Source organism: Carex rostrata, chromosome 12, assembly GCF_964058835.1.
Source record: "Carex rostrata chromosome 12, lpCarRost1.2, whole genome shotgun sequence".
Lineage (NCBI taxonomy): Eukaryota > Viridiplantae > Streptophyta > Magnoliopsida > Poales > Cyperaceae > Carex > Carex rostrata.
This window is the reverse complement of record NC_135929.1, coordinates 7,202,980-7,222,591: the sequence shown is the minus strand read 5'-3', so window position 1 is coordinate 7,222,591 and position 19,612 is coordinate 7,202,980. Positions and strand designations below refer to the sequence as shown.

Below are 19,612 nucleotides of genomic sequence, written 5' to 3'. Positions count from 1 at the left end.
ACAGATCCAGACATCCCGAGATTTATGATCAGGAGTCTACATGGGTGAGTTATGTTATTTTAGCATTTTGTACTTAATATTAGTTCTTAGCTTTAAATTGCAACTAACATGTTAATTACAGGACGACCCATGGTAATCACCCCGGCTGAAATTGGACTATGCATCATCAAACCCACTACCAAAAGGTAGCGAATATGAGTGGCCACTTGTGGCATATACCGGAGGATGATGGGATGCAGTTCCAGGGAGATATCAGGCTTGGTTTCTGTAGGTCGGCATGGCATCAATATATCTAGAGGGAGAATACGGTGATATTTTTCCCTCAAAGATCTTCACAGAAGATGGTTATACCCCCACTGGCCAGAAAGGTGCTCGCGATGTAAGTAATGCACCTAAAACAATACATTTTTCTATCACCTTTAACATTTTTCCTATCTTCTTTTTGTAGGGATTTCATGTGTATGTCTATGTGGTGAGAATTTTAAAAAAAATTTCTATCACCACTTGGCTCAATACACAAAGGACGTTATTTATATGACAATTACAAACAAGAAACTTCTTAATAGTTTCATTAAGCACCTAATGTGTACTAAATAAAAATAACTAAATTTATTCATTTCTTATACAAGAGGAGATAATAATTTATACCTAAAGAGATTGTCAAATCTCTTGTTAGAGGGAAGTCGATTTCCCTTCTAGATCTCTTGGAACCGCCGTTCTCTTAGAAGCACCTCTTGGTTCACCTTGAACCTAAACAACGAACTACCACACCTCTTAGATAGATGGATGTGGAGTTCAAGGCTTAGATACAACCACCTCTTAATCTTTAAATCAACAAACTATTTAATTTCTTGGTGGCTAAACCTAACAAGAGAAGATGAGAGAGCAAGCTTCTCAACTTTCGATCAAGGATAAGAGCATATTTTGCGTTGATGCATTTCGATCATCTGATTGTAAATGGAGTCCATCCAGCTTTCGTCTATAGCGTAGGATTCTTTAATATTAGTGTGGATCTAAGAGCATCTACATCCCTGAAACTTTTAGAGTTTCTAATCTGATGTGGCAGTTTCTAAACCAGTTTCAGAGATGCAGATGAGTTTCTTATTTAGCAATTTTGCTTCAAAGTTTATTAATAAGAAATCGTTTATAAACTCTGACGTGGCCAAATAATTCGCTGAAATATTTTTCTCTTGTAATTTATTTGCTGATGTAACAATTAAGAAACTCTAATTTTAGTTCAGGGATGTGGAGGTTTAGAAACTTTCAGAGACAAAATTTTAAAAAATTAGTTAACAGTTATTTAGAAACTTCAAGAGTTTCAGAGATGTAGATGCTCTAATTTGCACAAATTTTAAAATTAATCAGACAGTTCATATACATAAACTCAAAATATTCCTCTCTGAGTTCATCAGTGAAGAATGGATAATTATGGTTGAATTTCTTGATCTGATCTGCAATTTGAGAATTCTTCTTCTTTTAGTTAGAAAATATTTTGTCTGCGAGGATAATCGTAGCTTAATATGCCAGTTCTGCTTCAGATAAATCGTGATTGATAAAGCTAATTATATCTGAGTCAAAATTTTTTTTTTTTACAAATTGAAAATTGAATTCAGTGAGGATTAGTCTGCAAAATGGATGCACTGTGAATCCAGGACCCTGTACAAGGGAGAACCTCCTGTGTGAAGCAGACATAAAATGACAATAGAAACAGATACTTGTGAGGCATTCAAATTTTCAATTTATATTTTGATTTTACTTGTAAAATGTTTTTATTGACTTTGGTTCTGAGTTAAACTATCTTCTAGCTTGCTTAATATTTGTGAAGAGGCTGAAAAACTCAGAAATTATGATTAATCATCGTTTGAATTGAAGTTGTTGGCTTGTTGATTATATATTGTTGGAAACCATTAAATTATTTTGATCTTGTGTAAAATTTTTTTGTCTATCTTGTTCTAACTTTTCTATTGCAGAAAGTGATATGGAAATAATTGTCACTAAATGATATTTTATTTCTGTTGGTGTGTGGTTTGTTCCGTACTTCTTTTTTTTTTTTTTTGTGATCTAGGTATTGAATTGTGTTAATTTAGTTGCGTTTATGTTTTTCAAATGCCGTCTTTTAATGGGAGATGAATATTCTGTGTTGCTGAATTTATGAAACTAATTTGCAATTATATTGGACAAATAGTTAACCAAAGCAAATCTTCTTACAAATTATTACTAGCTCTTTTAAATTTGACGATGTCATTTGAACATCAATTCTTAAATTTCAGCTTATTCAATTCCCTGTTAAGATATATTTTGTAATGTAAGGATTTGATCAGAAGCATTGAGGATGAATAAATGGGTTCTTCATTAGAAAAGAAAAGAGAAGATTTTGAATTGAAGTTGTTTGATCGGAATTAAAATTTTGAGGGGTGGAATTTATTGACTTTTTTTTTATATTTGCCAAGTCTAATAACAAATTTTTTTTTTTTTTGAACTCTTGGCAGTGACTGTCAAGTATAATTTTTATTAATTAAAACATAAAATTGCATCCATTGTTCTACATTCAGAACATCACACACATCAAACTACATCAGCATTAAAAAAAACATCCATATCTAAGCATCAACTTCTAAATCTTAACATCTAACAACACAAACAACTAAAACAACAAAATAAACAAACCCTCTCCTTTAGTGGTAAACACTATGACCTTCAACATCGGCTAGCCAAGTGCGGAGAGGGGGATGTTAGGAGATGGGAGGGATGGCAACTAGGGCTATTGCCATCAACGCTCCGGTGATTCTCCCAACAGTAGTGAAGGACGACAGAAAAATGCCAATAGATGAGAGAAATGACAAATTGGGTTATTATCGTAAAATATCTCTTTTTCTGACGGATTGGAGCAGAGATGGGAACAAGGAGGGGTAGGGCTTGATGGCGATTAGGGTTTCTTGATGAGAAGGGGTGATGGACAAAGGTGGAAGAGAGTGGATAAGTGAGACGAAAAGGAGTTGAGAAGGCAGAGAGAAGGGGGGACCTGGTAGTGTAGATTACCCACTCCCCCGAAGGAGAGCGAGAGGCAGCGATGGAGGAGGAGCGAACGATAGCTGATTGAAGGAAGGCGATAGGAAATAAGAGGAGGTGGATGGCTGAGACGACTAAATTTTTTTTACGAATCTTTTCTATCTTTCTCAAATACCGAATTAACCGCGGTCGTTAATAAAATGTAGATAATTAAATATGGAGAAAGGTAAGTCCAATAACAACCTTAATTTTAAGAAATTCGGACATCGATATTGACTCATTGACACAACAGAAATTGTCATTGACGCAATGTATATATAATTTATATGTTTATGGACAAGTTTGCCCCTTTTAAGTATTCCCTCTAGTAACAATTTTTGTTTGGTGGAACTGGTAGCAATCTTTTCATGCGCGTCGGCATACGCAGCCATACATCACAATGATATTTTATCTCCGCATCACCGAGGCATATGGAAATTTAGAGTCCCGATGAAGGTAACAAATTTTCATTTGTCTAATGCTAGACCATAAACTGCTAACCCAACATGTATTATTATATAGGGGGTCCTCAATCCAGACAGTCTGTCATCTATGTTCGACAAATATTGTCGAGACTAGAGATCACATTATGTAGGAATGCATTTATGCGAAAAGTTTTTGGACAGGGTTGATGGCGCAACACAACATATCAATTCAATGAGAGGTGGATATAGTTACCATATGGATTAAGGGTAGAAGTCAATTATCATCAGAGACAAACTGGGAAATGATTTAGGCAGCGGGAGCTTGGGCTCTATGGCGGGAGAGAAATAGGAGACTGTTCTCTGCAAAACAGAAAGCGGTGCATCGGCTAATCAACAATACGACACTGAAAATAGAGAACTGAAGAGCTAATCCTTAGAAAAAAATTACGGTACTATCACGAGTGTATGGCATGTCTGAGTGGAGTGATCTGTTAGTGGCAATAATGGTTAATAAGTCCCAGTGTATGGCATAGCTGGTAATATAAATGTTTTTTTCTTTTAAGAAATGATAAAATTAACGGTAATATAATTGATTTTTCCTCCAATTTCTCATGATTATTGTGTAAAACATAAAAATCTTAATGGCAAAAATACCAACTTACAAACATATATCCATGTATATATATCTATTAATTAAAGGGTAAGTGTTATCTATTACATCATACTAGCTAGATGCACATACAGTTGTCAGATTATTTTACTTTATTTTTCCATTTTCAAGGATTGCTGAGAGATTGCAAAATTAGGCGTGTTATATATAGCAAGATTTCATGTTTGTTGCATGTGTTATCTTTACCGACTCTATATCACTAATTTATTGTGTTAGCGGTACAAATAACATTTTAATATCATAGTCATATAGATATTGTGATTAACCAACTATTTCAATTGATATTTGATATTGAACTCCATAATATGTTGCAAGATTTAAAATTTTTTAATAAAATATATTTGACGAGAAATATATAGTCTGCTTTATTCTTTTAAAAAATTGTGTGGATGCATGATGACATACGTACTAATTTACTATAAAAGTATAAAGTAAACATATATTTCTCATTACAAGTGATGTAATGACTAAAAATTATAGAAGTCAAGAGTCATACCACGTAAAGGAAAAAAATTAAATATAAAAAATATCATGAAATTATAGTCAAATAATTGAAGAGTCATATCAAAATCTCATAAATGACATTATTGTCAATGTTCAATATTTTATACATAAGTAGGCCTGCGTATGACAGTGGGGAACAATTTGGATCCGGCAATGGGTTCCACGTAGGTGAAAACGGATCAGATAGTGGTAAAATCATATTCTTATCTGTTTTATTTTTCAGATACGGATACGGATCGGATACATACGAATACGGATCGAATAACGGATATCCGTATATATATATACATAAATATTTTTATAATTTATATTAAACTATATGTTGTATATATACTATTCGGATACGGATAATTATAATTCAAAACCATATTGGTACCACTATCCGTCCAGATATTAGATATCCGTATCTAATTTCCGAATACGGATCCGAATTCGATCGGATAATATCCAACCGTTTTCACCCCTAGTTCCATGTAAGTCATATCTGCTTTAAGATATATGGACACTAAATTTGTACAAATATTAAAGCAGATGCACAGGGATCTGAAAGAAAATCAGACGAACGCAGAACCCATAAGACTCAAATTGAGCGTCGGCCCCAAATTGTTCCCATGACAATGAAGATGAAATAGATGATTATATATGCTAACAATATTTCATCTCCACAGCACAAACCCTCTTGGCCTACTTGTTTGGATGAAGTGAGAATAGCTAAAAAAAAGTTAGGATTAGGCTATTCTATGTTTAGTTGGCACTAAAAAAGTTAGAATTAGCTTAGAATAGTTTACTATTTTCTATTCTAACAAAAAATTAGGTTGGACACTTGGACTATTCTAAAAGTTGGAATTAAACTACTCGGGGAAAGGCTATTCTAAGAAACATCCAAACATATATGCTTCTCAGGAAAAAAACCTTAGATACCGTCATATACCGTCATATCAGGCACCTGACTACTCGTACCAGTAAGGGTTATACAAACTGATCATACAAAAAAACCTGAATCAGTTAACATAGATTACCCTGCTGGAGCATCAACAAAATGTTGCAAACTCCTGCTGGAGTCCATGCCATAATACTACATCATCCGAATTGTGCGAGGGAATCGAAACTAAAATTATAATATACATCTTACAAAATATAAACTACATCATCTGAGTCAACAAAATACCATATAAACAGATTCAATAATATCGTTTTTCAGGTAACTATGTGAACCAACTTAATAAATATCAAAACACAATTAAAAACATGAGAAAAAAAATAGTGTTTATCATCTATACTATTCGTGTTTTTTATTAAAATTGCTTGCTAGCTTCCCCATTTGGAATCGCCAACACATAAAGTAGGCCAATCCCAAACCGAGGAGGACGAAGCCCCACACCATATCTCCCTCCGATTCCTTCTCCCAAGCCACCTCCTCTATCTGATATCCTTCTTTTCTTTGAACCAACACATAAGCTCTTATGCCTTCTCGGATTGCAACTGCAATGGCAGTTTTCCCCTCCTCCAACTCACTCTTGTCAGGCACTGCCGCCTGACTCCAGCTGTCGTCACTTTTAACTGAGAGAACAGATCGATTGGTGGCAACAACGAGTGATAAGTCACGATGCAATGCTATGGCATGGCCGGTTGGCATCAATAGCTTTGAGCTGCTGCTAGAGATGACCTCTTTCACAGCCCCATCATCCGAATCAACTTTAAAGATTTTCCCTGTCTCCGGCTGTAGAGAAAATAGAAGAAAAACTTAGTATTTTTAAATATGACATCAATAATTGAGAAATTTATTTAGAATGAAAATAATGCGACAAACTGCAACCAGTGCCCAACAAGGACAGTTGTGACAATTGCAATATTTTTTTTTTTTTAAAACCTTCGAAGAGGCTGCGAAGTCGCGACCTTTGGGTAACCAACAGTCCTGAGACTTTTTCCCAGCCAACTATGCTACCTCCCCTTTAGGCATTCATTTTATTGAGCTAATTACTACCAGTGCCCCTACATACTTTTGTTTTCCCTATTATGGTATCTCTATCATGTCCATAGGCATAGCTTTTGATTGGGTTCATCACAGAACCACTATTTTTTTTGTATGCCAAATGATTAAATAAGGGAACCATTTGACACAACCGGTTTCTGGTTTATTTTGTAGGTCCAATGATGGTTTACTAATTTTTTAATTTTGTTTTCAGTATCTTTATTAACTTGTGCTTAATTGCACAGCACAGGTTAAATTGAAGCTACATTATGTTGAATACATGTCACCTGGACTCTTAATTGTGACAAATTTGCACAAACTCAGGGTTGGCCTAGCAATTCAGCATTACAGTTTTGAGTTCAATTGCATAGACAATCAAAGCTTGTTTTGGTACATGTTAAGCATATTGCAAACTGTACCATACTCTTACAGGTACGGTCTTGATACTAACCGGTACAGGATGTAATCTCTGAACTGTACCATACTCTTACTGGAACGGTCTTGATACTAACCGGTACAGGATGTAATCTCTGAACTGTACCATACTCTTACTGGTACAGTCTTGATACTAACCGGTACAGGATGTAATCTCTGAACTGTACCTGTACAACAAGGAGATAACCACGGCTGACATGCACGACCCCACCGAGCCCTTGATCTCCGAAAATTTTAGATTCCAAAAGTACCCTCACTGTCCCTTCTAGCCCCACCTTCCAAACAACGCCTCTCTTGGTGCTGCTAACAAAGGCCTCCCCGCTTTTCAAATCCACAGCGACTCCACCAGGGATGGTATCCATCTCCGGCAACGGCGCCGCAAATATTCTCCCATAGGATTTCAGGTCGTAAGCTGCAATTGAACCAGGGTTTGAGAACCCAACTATGAGACGGCGGCGTATATGGTCAACGGCGACGGAGGTGGCGGATCCGGAAGCTCCGGCGACGGAGGGGTCAGAGAGGAGGTGCTCAACCACGCCAGCATCAGAGATGGCGTGGACTGTGGGACCTGTGATTGAACCCACCACAAAATGCTGAGCGATGGGGTCCCACGCGAGGCCAGAGGGTTGGAGAGGGGTGGAGGTGCGAAAGGTGATGACGTGGCTGGCGGAGGAGAACTTGGGGCATAGAAGGGAGAGGAGGAGAAAGAAGATCAAAGATGAAGACATTGATAATCAAACTAAATTTTGGGTTATTGTGATTTTCGAAGCTTATGACAATAAATTGTATTTATATGCGTATGTAGGTGTATATATGTATGTATTCTCATTTTCTCATTTTTAACTATGCACTAAAATAGAAATCTGTTTATATCTGTTTTCCTTTTAGATTTATGCACTAAAATTGTTTTCAGTCATTTTTAATGAAGTTATAAGTTTAAAATAGAAAATTTATCTAAGTATAGAAGAAATAAATGAAGGAAAACCAGTCGTATGCGGTGGCGCACCCGGGTAAAGATTTTAACAGGGTAGTTTTTGCTTCATGCAGCGCAAGAACCATATATAGCGTTGTTTTGATTTAATAGTTCGTGTGCTGCATGGCACCAAAACTACTATGTTAAAATCTTTACCCGGCGCACCCTCATGAAAAATTTAACTATACAGTTCTTCTTCAGTCTTATATTAATTTTTCTTTAAAAATAGAAGTTTGTATTTAATTCTGTAAAATAAAAATGAGAAACACAATTTTTATCTTCAAATATTCACGTAATTATTCAAATAGAATATTTAAAAAGGATGTTCATTTCGAAAATAAAAGTTTTGTACATAATTATTTATTTTTTTAAGATAAAATGAGATAATAATTTTTATTTAACATAGTCACATGAAACATTATTCGAATTTCGTTGTTGTATTGATTTTAATAAAGATTATCTTATTGTATATAATATAATTATCTAATGGTACTATAGTTATTGATTTTATTTTCTCATGATGCAATCTTTAAGCTATTTCATGAGCTTAATTGAGTTCAATCCGGTATTTTTCATATCTCGCCTTTTTTTTTTCCAAAATATTGGATATGTCAAATAAACACTTGGCAATTGGCATACATACTTTTTTAATTGTTTTATTCTGCTGAGAATATTAATTTGACTATCTTGTTACGTTGTACTCCGAGTCATACATTATAAATTGTTGCTTAAAGTAGCTATTAATAAGTTGTTTACTTCCTATAAACAAATCATTTTTTTTTTAAATTTGAATATAAACAAATCATTGCACAATCATTAATAGCTATAAATTGAACTTGGGTCCCATCCAGCCGATCCACGTTTGGATCTGTGGATCCAAATCTGCTCCTTGATAAGCACCCTCAGTGGCGTAGCTAGGAATTGAGTCAGGGGTGGACAGAACAATTCAACAATAGATACAAAATTTTCAACAATTCAACGATTTATGCAATGATATGATAAGTCCAACAATTCACCAAAAAATATAAAAATTTCAAAAAAAATTCAACAATTCAAGAATTCATCTATTGATCTAATAACTCCAATAATCCAACAATAAGTACGAAATTTTCAAGCCAATGACATTGAAGCGAGCAATCCTCTACAATTCTTCATCTTTTGAAATCTTTGCATAATTTTCTCATTATCCACACGAGCAAACACATTCTTCTCAATATAAAGAATCAAACAATCATTCATCAATTGATCTCCCATTTTATTCCTTAAGCGACTCTTCACTACATTCATTGCCGAAAATACCCTCTCAACACTTGCGGTAGCCACCGGCAATATCAAAGCCAAAATAAACAATTTAGGGTTCAGCTCTAAACAAAAAATTACAAAATCAACCTAAATCGGGTATAAACAGAAAAATTTAGTATACATACTTGAATAAATTTATATACTTGAGAAATCAAGTATAAACATACCTAATTTAATCAATTTATAAGGAAGTGCAGTCGTCTCGATTTTACTCAATCCATGACTCAATTTAATTAATTTATAAGGCATACGCCGCTGGACTCAATTTATAAGGCATACACCATTGGACTCAATTTAATCAATTGAGAAATCAAGTATAAACATACCTTATTTAATCAATCCATGACTGAATTTTACTCAATTTTATCAATTTATAAACAGAAATCAAATAGAGTTAGGGTTCAAATCGCCTAAATACCTCTCTTCTTGAATCAGCAAAGGGTCCGCCTGTGCTCAAATCGCGAAGACCGCCTGTGCGGTTGTGCCCTGAATCAGCGAAGGCCGAAGGGTTCGCCTGTGCCTGTGCTCAGCGAAGGTCGAAGGATTCTGGATGCTAAATAAGGGTTCGCCACTTCGTCTCCGCCTGTCTTTTTGAATCGCCTCGTCTCCGCCTGTCTTTTTGAATCGCCTTCAATTCTTATTATTTCTCCGCAGCTCCGCTTCTTTCTTTTGAATCAACGAGCTTGGTGAATTGTGAGTCCAGACGTCCAGTAGCTTTCTTTCTTTTTCTTTGAATTGGACTGTGGAATTAATAATAAGAATTTGGGCTAATGTATTAATAATAAGAATTGGGCTAATGGATTGATGTATTAAAATTGATTTTGTGGGCTGCAGAGGGAGGCAACAACTAATTCAGAGGTGGGCATCAATTGAAACCAAGCTTCTAAATAGCTAGCTATAGCTAAGCTATAGCGCCGCTATAGCGGTTTTGGACCCAAAAAGCTAAGCTACGGGCTAAAACTGCGCTAATCAAGCTACGACCGCTATAGCGGTAATAGCGGTTCGCTATAGCGCGTAGCGGCAATAGCGGCAATAGCGGTCCGCTATGCTACATGGGTTATAATTTTGCAATTTTTTTTTCTGAAAACATGATTTTGCAATTTTAATGGGCCTTAATATCTAGATTGATTTTTTTTTTACTTTATTAAGCTATATCAATACAATGGAACATGTGCGGGCTATACCGCTATATCAATTAAATTTTGTATCATGCATTAATATATGGTAGTGGTATATTTTGAATATAAAATATATCGATAGTTTTTGAATTAGGGATATTTTGAATGACAATTTGAACTTTGTATTGGTTTAATATGAATAATATTAGAACTTCTTAATTAATTTGATATTTTTTTTCTTAATGAGACATTTTTACTAGGCAAAGCCTTCTATGGACATAAGGACCTATTTGTAAAATGAACATATTTTTATTTTTAAAGTTCAAACAGTCGATCCGAACCGTTCATCTTGTTCTCCATATTAATATGTGCTTGGAGACCAAATTTTACATTTTTCTGATTTTTTTTACTATTTATTAAGATGGATACAAAATTCAATGGTCTGAATTTGATATTTTTTATACCCATCTTAATAAATAGTAAATAAATTCAGAAAAATGTAAAATTTGGTCTCCAGAGATATATTAATATGGAGAACAAGATGAACGGTTCGGATCGGCTGTTTGAACTTTGAAAATAAAAATATATTCATTTTACAAATAGGCCCTTATGTCCATAGAAGCATCACTCTTTTTACTATTAGTAGAAATATAAAATATAATTTTTGAAATAAAAAAACGCTATTTATAATAGCTTTCGCTATAGCTCCGCTATTCGCTAAAGCTTTTTTTTTTGTCTCCCCGCTACACCGCTATAAACGCTATTTAGAAGCTTGATTGAAACTCATATACCCGGTAAAAAAAAAAACAATTTCCAGGGGTGGGCAACTGCTCACCCCTGCATTGAATTGGCTCCGCCTCTGAGCACCCTCCTATTCCTCCATTCAAACCGTTCAAAATCGATCATACGGCTTTAATTATTTTTTTATTTTATATCAATATACTATATTAAAACAAATCATATATAATTGAAGTTGTACGATTGATTTGAATCCGGAATCTGTATCTTCTCAGTCTCATGTATCTTACTCAAACAAATTATAAATGGACGATTCAGATTAATTCCAGTATGACCAAAATCAGTACTTATAAAAACTATAGAGGGTCCGTTTTAAGATTTGTGTCAAGTTAAGAGAACTAATATGGACTGCCTGTTTATAATGAGGAGATTTGATTTCTTCATGTTATACAAAAATATAACGACTTCAGGTCTACTCTGTTCTAGTACAAATTGAACAGATAAAATCACCTCAAATCTCAATATTTAATTTTTTAATGTTTTTAAATTATACGTCCACAGTATTTTCAGTTTTCACCCATCTCCAAAGTGTCAACCGAGTTCAAATTCCGTAATTACGGAAACATATATTCAAATCTGAATTTAAATATGAACCATTCGTTGTAAATTGACATGAATTTTAATAAATTCCTAGATTAGTTTATATATATTGGTCTCAATTTTGATCGAACAATTCAAATTTAATTTTAAATTTACATCTTGTGTTACCGGCACTGCAGAGAATACCGACTCACGTCCAGACTCCTTAATTTTCTTGGTGGTCAATTATATCTATAATTTATTTATTTATTTTGAAAAAAAAAGGGCTGCTCTTGGCAAACTTCATTTCATCATTAAGTTAATATATATTTTTAAAAAAATATTCATCCAGCGTATGCCTATCAAATAATTTAGATACATAGAGATACAATTGTTTTTTTTTTTTTTTTTGAAATACTTAGCAGATACTGCTAAGTTTTACATCATGATAGAGATACAATTGTTATAGTAATAGATTAAGGAGCGGATCCAGTAAAGTCCAGAGAGGAATTCACATCCTCTCCAATATCTGATATAAGGGAATCTTTTACAATTATTAGATCTGAACTGTTCTTTTTAGCCTGGCACAAATCTCAAAGCCCAAAAATACTGTCCCCCTATTGCGGCTCGAATATCAAATCGGTTGAAATTTAATCTCAAACTGTAAAGTGAGGGTGATCCTCTGCAATACCGGAGAGAATATGGATTCATCAGAGAGAGGGACAATTGTTCCTCTTGAATTTTGAAATGTAGTAGAAAAATACAGACCCAATCCTTCTTTGCCTCCCTCGAAAAATTATTTCTCTCTCAAAATCCAGTAAGTCCAGACTTTCCTTTCCAGTGCAGTTAAAAAAATATATATATAACGGGCCAAGGTCGAAATCACTTCATCACTGCTTACAGCGCAGTCTGAAAAAGAAAATGATGGACCAAAGATGAAATTCGCTAACTCTTCTTCTAAGCGCTCAAACCAATTTGTCGCTCTCCATTAGCGCAAAACAAAGGTGAAATTGCCTGGCTAAGTCACTGGCTACGCTGGTTCCAAGTCGCTGGCTCTAATTCATCTCAAATTGTGAGTCTCAACCATATCTAGATTTTTCCATGTTTTATTTCTCTTTCAAATATTGTGGTATTTTTTTAGGTCTTAGGTGGAGAACAAAATTTAATTGGTATTTCTGAATGTTTTTTTCCTCACTATTTGATTTTTCGTATTTTTTTTAAATTTTTGATTTGCATGAAAAAAAAAATGTCACTGCTTTATGACTTCTTTCTGACTTCAAGTGACCAATTTTTTTTCTTTTGTACCAGATAAGTCTTTTGAATTTGATTTTTGCTCCTCAGCAAATAGATCTGCGTATGAGTGCGTATCCTCTGAGATATCTCAACTTTTGCGTGACCGACGTGTCTGGTGCCTATTCGGGAGTAATGTATGGGGTTAGTATTATGTGTGCTTTGAGATTCGTGCATAACGTATTAGATTTTCCATAAAGTCACGCAAAGCTTGAGATATCTCAGAGGATACGAATTCTCTGCGTATCCATGTACTGGGGGACCCAATCTGCCGCAGGAAGCTTCTAGAGAAGTACAAAGAACATCTACATGAAAATTAAATTAAATATAATTGTCATAAAAAATAAAAAATACTTCAAAAAAATCACTTTGAATTATAAGTTACAACTAAAAGTTCAAAATAAATTACCAATAAACAATCAGCGAATAAAAATTTAAACCTTTATCAATGTGAGAATTATAAAGTAATTTTTTAAATAAAGTTTGTTAATTACGAAATTTTGTTACATCTTCAAAATTGAAAAGAAAAAAACTGTCACAGAAATTAGAATAAAAAAATTCATTATAAACGTTTTTTGCATGTGTCAAATTTTTGGTTGAAAGTTTTAGTCCATGAAAAATGCCTCATAATTATAATACCATCATTAGTTCATCCGAAATTTTAATTTATATCATATTCTTAAAAAAAAAAACTAAAAAATCAGGTTTTTTACAGAATTCCAAAAATATCAAGATTGTCAATTCAATCTGCGACCTCATATTTAGTGGCACAGATTAAATTGGAGTTCTCCAAAAAACTAAATGTACTGTAATATATATATATAGAGTAGGACTAGGGTGCTCTTAAGTTCACCAAAGTGTTTGGTGAGCTTGACTCTAAAACCTATCAAATCGATTTCAAATGACGAATTCGAACCGTTGAAACCCGCCTATCTTACGTGTGATGCATCTACATGTGAAATTTTTAAACATTTGAATTAGTTTAGTATAAAGTCAATCGGTCAAAATTAGAAGGTTAATAAATTAATTTTAGTGCATTCATTTTTTGAACGTTTTTTGACCGCTTGACTTTATACTAAATTAATTCGAATGTTTAAAAATTTCACATGCAGACGCATCACACGTAAGGTAGGCAGATTTCAACGGTTCGGATTCATCATTTGAAATCGATTTGATGGATTTTAGAGTCAAGCTCACCAAACACTTTGGTGAGCTTAAGAGCACCCTAGTTCTACTCTATATATATATTTAAATTTTTAGAAGACCTCCAATTTAATCTGCAGGTTCCTAAAAATGAAGCTGCAGATTGAATTGACGGTCCTGATATTTTTAAAATTCTCCAATTTCATTTTTTTTTTTTAAATGGTTTTAATAAAAATTTCGGCTAGTTCGTTACTATTGAAGCATGTTGGAACTTGAACTCCATGACCTCACCATCTCGCAGCCGCAGGAATCGTGACCGTCCGATTGGGACAAATTTTCCACCTCAGGCATCCATAGATTTCAGCAAGTAGATCTGCATATCCACGTACAATGGGACCCACCCTGTCTCTCAATTAATTATTGCAGGGAAGCTTCTAGAGAAGTAAAAAGAAACAGTACCAGCAATTTTCTTTTAATAAATCTCTTACTTATTGTAAACTAACATGTCTAATGAAAGTATTATTAAGTACCGAATTTATAGTAGCTAATATCATTAGAAAATGAAATTGAATACAACTGTCATAAAATTAATAAAAATCAACTTAAAATATCTTCATTTCTCAAATTTATTCAAATTGCAACATTGAATTAGAAATTAGAATTAAAAGTTTGAAACTAAATTTAGTAATTAACAATCAGCCAACGAAAATCCATAATTTTATCAACGTAAACATTAAAAAGTATTTTTCTAAAATAAAATTTATTAATTATTTCCAAAAAATAAAAATAATTGTCACAATAATCAGATTTTTTTTTTTTTTGCAAAATATAAATTAAAGTTTAGTATAAACATTTTTAGCATGTGTCAAACTAAGAATATCTTCCATTCCCTAATCGATTAGAAGTTCAAAGAAACTTCGAAATTGTGACACGGCGACATAGAGACGCCTTTTGAAAGATTCAAAGGTGAAGCACCGTAGCGAGCTGCACAGTCTCGAACCTTCTTTTTTGATATATTTGGCAGGGGCTACCAAATTAAACAGTCTCGAACCTTCTTTTTTGATATATTTGGCAGGGGCTACCAAATTAAACAGTCTCGAACCTTCACGAACCCAAGATCTTTTCCACCGCCTTTGTCTACTAAATTCGCACATATACCCTTATAGAATCTATAATTAGATATCTAACTCTATCCGCTGAACAAAATAAATTACTCGTGTACATAACTAATTATCCTAAGTTGTATTAAGATATTTTGCGATGTAATAATTACTATTTTAATTTGAAATTTTAATTTTGAAAATTAAAAATAATCCAAACGGATCAATGTTATTTATATATTGTGTTTTCTTTTTAAATAATTTTATATTTGAAATGTTTTTTACTATTTTGTGGGCATAAAGAAATCTATTTTTTATGAAAATAGAATACTTCAATATCAATAGTTTTCTCTTATTCAAGAAATATTAAAAATGTATAACAAATATAAATTTGATATTTAATAATTTTTAAGATATGGATCATAAAAGATATTTCTGTATTTTATAAGGGAGAAACAGAAAAATTCCCGGTCATTAATCATTATTCAAGCGGAGATATTTTTGGATACATGCTTCCCGCCTCTTCTTTCCCTTTCTTTTCGATACATATCAGAGTAACTATAAATACACATGCCTTGATAGCGATTGCTTCATAAGTTCCTCTACCAACCTCCAGTAGAAAAATTCCTTTCAAATAAACAGTGAGAAGCATCGATCGGCACGATGGGAATGGAACACATGGAGCTCAATGGAAGGCGATCTCTCTACAGTATTCTCGGCGTTGCGCCTCGTGCCTCCTCTGCTGAGATTCGCAGAGCCTATCGAAAACTAGCACTGGTTTGTACTTTGTACAATCATTTAGGTTTTAATTTTGCTGTTTCTCCTTTTGTTTAAATAGATCTTCTTTCAGTTAATCGATGATTAACAGAGTTTTTTTTTGTTTTTACTTTTAATACAGAAATGGCATCCGGATAGGAGAGGAAGAGTGCCATGGCTTGTAGAGGAGGAAGCTAAGCGCCGATTCCAGCTTGTACAAGAGGCTTATGAAGGTAATAATTAAACCGACCTTCGCTACTATGGTAGCAATTGCTGAATATAAATTTATAAGTCAATTGGTTCCTTTGTGAGCTTAATTCAAAAACTTATTAAATTGGCTTTAAACGTTGCATCCAAACAGTTGAAATCGATGTACTTCACTGGTGATGATTTACATGTCAAATTTATAAATTTAGTTAGTATAAAGTTAGCTGGTCAAAAATGATGAATGTGTTTATTTTTATCATGTTTTGATTGTCTGACTTTATCCAAAATTAATTCGAAAATTTCTGAATTTGACATATAAATGCATCACTTGTGAATTAGGTTGGTTTCAACGGTTTTGGTGGGTCGTTTGAAGTCAATTCGATAAGTTTTTGAATTAAGCTCACTAAGGGGCTGATGAGCTTAAGAACACCCTAGTTCTACTCCAATTGGTCTGCTTTAATTTGTGTGCATATAGAGTTGATCAAATGATTATATAATGATCTGGTTGTTACATATTGGTGATTTAGATTATTCAATACACAACTTGTAGTAGTGGCTTGTGGGGTTATAAAGTTATTTGGTTTTTTAGGTAAACAAACTTACAATAAGGTAATTTTTTTTTTTTTTTTTTTTTGAGAAACGTAATTTTTTTATTTACTGCAGTATTATCAGATGAGAAGAGGAGAGAAATGTACGATGTGGGTCTATTTGACCTGTTTCAAGATGATCTAGGGGAAGATGAGGTGAGCATTCGCTTTTGTTTCAAATTGGAGTCTCTTTTAGAAAAACGTAAAGGAAATTGATTGATGATGGATGTTAACTAAAATTGTTTTGTAATTTGCAGGGTTTTCAAGACTTCATTCAGGAGATGGTATCACTTATGGCTAATGTAAGAAGAGAGGTAATTAAATGTGTTTTGAACTTTTTTTTCTTTCCCTTTTACATGCTTTTGTCCTTGCTTATTTGTGAAAAGAAAATTTGTTAATATCAGAGCTTCTTACTTTAGTTACACAAAACAGAGCCAGATTCATGACATGTTTATTTAGAATCAAAACCAGTAGTCTGAGGACAAGCCCAAATTAGTTTATTTATAATGTGCCAGTTAGGTTTAAAGCTGGTACCTAACAAATTCTCTAATTGGGCCTCTCTTTAGAAAAATTTTTCATGGTAATGTTTGTAAGATATCAATTACTATTTTCACCCATACCAAAATGAGGATACAATCTAAAAAATGTTGGACATTAACCTGTTTTTAAGTTCCAAAATGATTGTACTTCAGAAAAAATAATTACTGTAAATATTGTTTATCCCCTTTCAAAACAAGCCATACTCTTTTTGAATTGTTTGTGGTCACAAATGATGAAATAAGAAGGGATTAGCACTGGATCTATGTGGAAATTTGAGAAGGCTGTAGACCATAATTTTTTATATATTTTATTGAGTAGGACAAATATGATATATCATACATAAGAGGGGCATGGATGTCATTTTCAGAAAATCTGATATTCTGTTTGTAATTTTTTTCTTTTTTGTTGTTTGCTGACTACGAGCTAATGAGACAACTGGGTCTTATTTTCAGGAGCCAGTTTACAGTATGGAAGACCTTCAAAAAATGTTCAGTGATATGGTACAGGGCTTTGCAACAACTTTCGAGCCCACATCTTGTGCTTTTGACAGTACCAATAAATCAAAACGTCCCGAGCGTGACAGTACCAATAAATCAAAACGTCCCAAGCGATTTGGAAGCAATAAAAAAAGCTGAGGCAGCAGCTCAAATGGGCATGCATAGTTTTCACTGGTAGAAAGTATGGGGTGTTGCCAGATGTGTATATAACATTTAGATGCAAGATCAACCCGCTCACACACCACAACTACCACTACTGCAAAGCCCACTGCAGGCACACGCACGCAGAAAATAAAAGAGAAAAATTAGCGTTATATTGCATGTCAATTGATACTGTTCTGAGAAAAACTTCTGTCAGGGGCAAGGAGCAGCTAGTCTTTCAGAAAGCATTGCAAAATTTGCTTCTCTCTTTGGATTGGGTGGAGTTGGGAAAAAATTGGTAGTCATAGATGAGTGTTTCTTCTGTACAGACATTTTTTTTTTTTTTTTTTTTCATTTTTCCTGTTATTTTGATTTTCTTCAATGAGACTAGTGGGTTGTGTTATCATGACTTCCGTCTTGTGTGTGTTATGAACTGTGACTGAACTGGTTAATTTGCCAACAATACGGTTAATTTTGCAACTACACTGTGCATTCTCAAAAACAAGCGATCCGGTTTTTAAGTGAAAGATAAAACAAAATATTTGATTCCATGTTGGTTGATTAAAATATATTTTTCACTAATAACTACCAGCGTTATTATTTCAAATTTGGGTAATCAGGACGAATAAAATAATGCCCCAAGGTACAACTTTTAATGCAAAACTCGATTCCCATAGTATTTTTTTGAAAACAAGGTCGTAGGTATTTTTTTCTACGACTCGTTCGGTGTTCAAGTCTTATTTCCTATTTCACAATTTCTATAGGAGATTTATTTTCCTCTGTTTTCTTCAGATTTTATGAGGAAAAAAAAATAATTAGGAGCTGTGTTTTTCTTTTTTTCCAAGATGGTACAGCTCTTGCAAAAAATGAAAAAGCAATTGAATTGTTGATTGTTGACAAAATTTAAAATTGGTTGATCCTTATATTGTGATTGTTCCTGTGACATTGTTTCATATACTTCTACAGCTGTCTCAAGAAAATCCTTTTTGTGCCATGTCTCAAGTTACAGCAGTTATTGATTCATTAATTAAGAGATATAGTTAACTTGTTTATTAATTAATTAAAAGAGGAATTATACTCATCAATTTGAATTAATTAAATTAAAATTTTACTTGTATAATCAAGTACTCAGTTAAACAAATACAATTTAATAATACAGTAATTAGTATTAATACACTTAGTATAGTTTAATTATAGTATTACATCTACTATAAAAAGAAAAACAAACCAATATTCTAACAAATTTTCTATGTATTTGTTAAACACCTGTATTATAGAATTTTCTATGGATCAAATGACTTTGATTTTGACAAATTGAAATTCTCATTTCCACAAAATTTCTATGTTACCGAACAAACCCTAAGGTTTTATTAATTTGGGTCTTTGAGCTGTTAATTTTCAAAGTCAATTGAACAGATGAATAGAAATTTTTTTTATTTCTTGTTGATAATGTCATGATGTTTTCAATTTAAAAGGAATCAATTTTGTTAGCTCAAAAGGGTTGTCCACAAGAAATCAGTTTGGAGGCCCTTTCAACCTAATGCTCCAACTTACAGTCATTATACTGATACAAAAGTATTTCTTAGC

At 33.4% G+C, this 19,612-nt stretch overlaps 2 protein-coding genes, 1 long non-coding RNA gene and 1 other non-coding gene across 4 annotated transcripts; 2 read left to right on the top strand and 2 right to left on the bottom strand.

The window, feature by feature from the left end:
* The first annotated feature begins 1,490 nt into the window (after window positions 1-1,490).
* LOC144563740 (small nucleolar RNA Z223) lies at window positions 1,491-1,579 on the top strand. Its single transcript, XR_013514409.1, has one exon. It is a non-coding gene; the product is annotated as a small nucleolar RNA Z223 (small nucleolar RNA).
* Window positions 1,580-5,736: 4,157 nt separating this feature from the next.
* Window positions 5,737-7,817, bottom strand: LOC144563372 (uncharacterized). The gene is made up of 2 exons (XM_078312839.1): window positions 7,222-7,817; window positions 5,737-6,367 (listed from the first exon to the last, which is right to left on the bottom strand). The coding sequence occupies exons 1-2, from the start codon at window positions 7,780-7,782 to the stop codon at window positions 5,927-5,929; spliced, it is 1,002 nt and encodes a 333-aa protein (XP_078168965.1). The 5' UTR covers window positions 7,783-7,817; the 3' UTR covers window positions 5,737-5,926.
* Window positions 7,818-9,038: 1,221 nt separating this feature from the next.
* LOC144563690 (uncharacterized) lies at window positions 9,039-10,026 on the bottom strand. Its single transcript, XR_013514395.1, has 2 exons — window positions 9,748-10,026; window positions 9,039-9,336 (listed from the first exon to the last, which is right to left on the bottom strand). It is a non-coding gene; the product is annotated as an uncharacterized LOC144563690 (long non-coding RNA).
* Window positions 10,027-15,911: 5,885 nt separating this feature from the next.
* On the top strand, window positions 15,912-18,431 carry LOC144562997 (uncharacterized). The gene is made up of 6 exons (XM_078312369.1): window positions 15,912-16,074; window positions 16,196-16,286; window positions 16,924-17,003; window positions 17,105-17,161; window positions 17,840-17,963; window positions 18,007-18,431. Exons 1-6 carry the CDS (start codon window positions 15,961-15,963, stop codon window positions 18,060-18,062), a joined length of 522 nt encoding a protein of 173 aa, XP_078168495.1. The 5' UTR covers window positions 15,912-15,960; the 3' UTR covers window positions 18,063-18,431.
* Window positions 18,432-19,612: the final 1,181 nt, after the last annotated feature.

Excerpts from the sequence above, each read along its gene's own strand:
- LOC144563372 (XM_078312839.1), bottom strand. The coding sequence starts at position 7,782 with ATGTCTTCATCTTTGATCTTCTTTCTCCTCCTCTCCCTTCTATGCCCC. Across the intron at positions 6,368-7,221 it reads GTTATCTCCTTGTTGTACAG|CCGGAGACAGGGAAAATCTT; the intron begins GTACAGTTCAGA and ends TTTTCTCTACAG.
- LOC144562997 (XM_078312369.1), top strand. The coding sequence starts at position 15,961 with ATGGGAATGGAACACATGGAGCTCAATGGAAGGCGATCTCTCTACAGT. Across the intron at positions 16,287-16,923 it reads TGTACAAGAGGCTTATGAAG|TATTATCAGATGAGAAGAGG; the intron begins GTAATAATTAAA and ends TATTTACTGCAG. Across the intron at positions 17,964-18,006 it reads TAAATCAAAACGTCCCGAGC|CAATAAAAAAAGCTGAGGCA; the intron begins GTGACAGTACCA and ends GCGATTTGGAAG.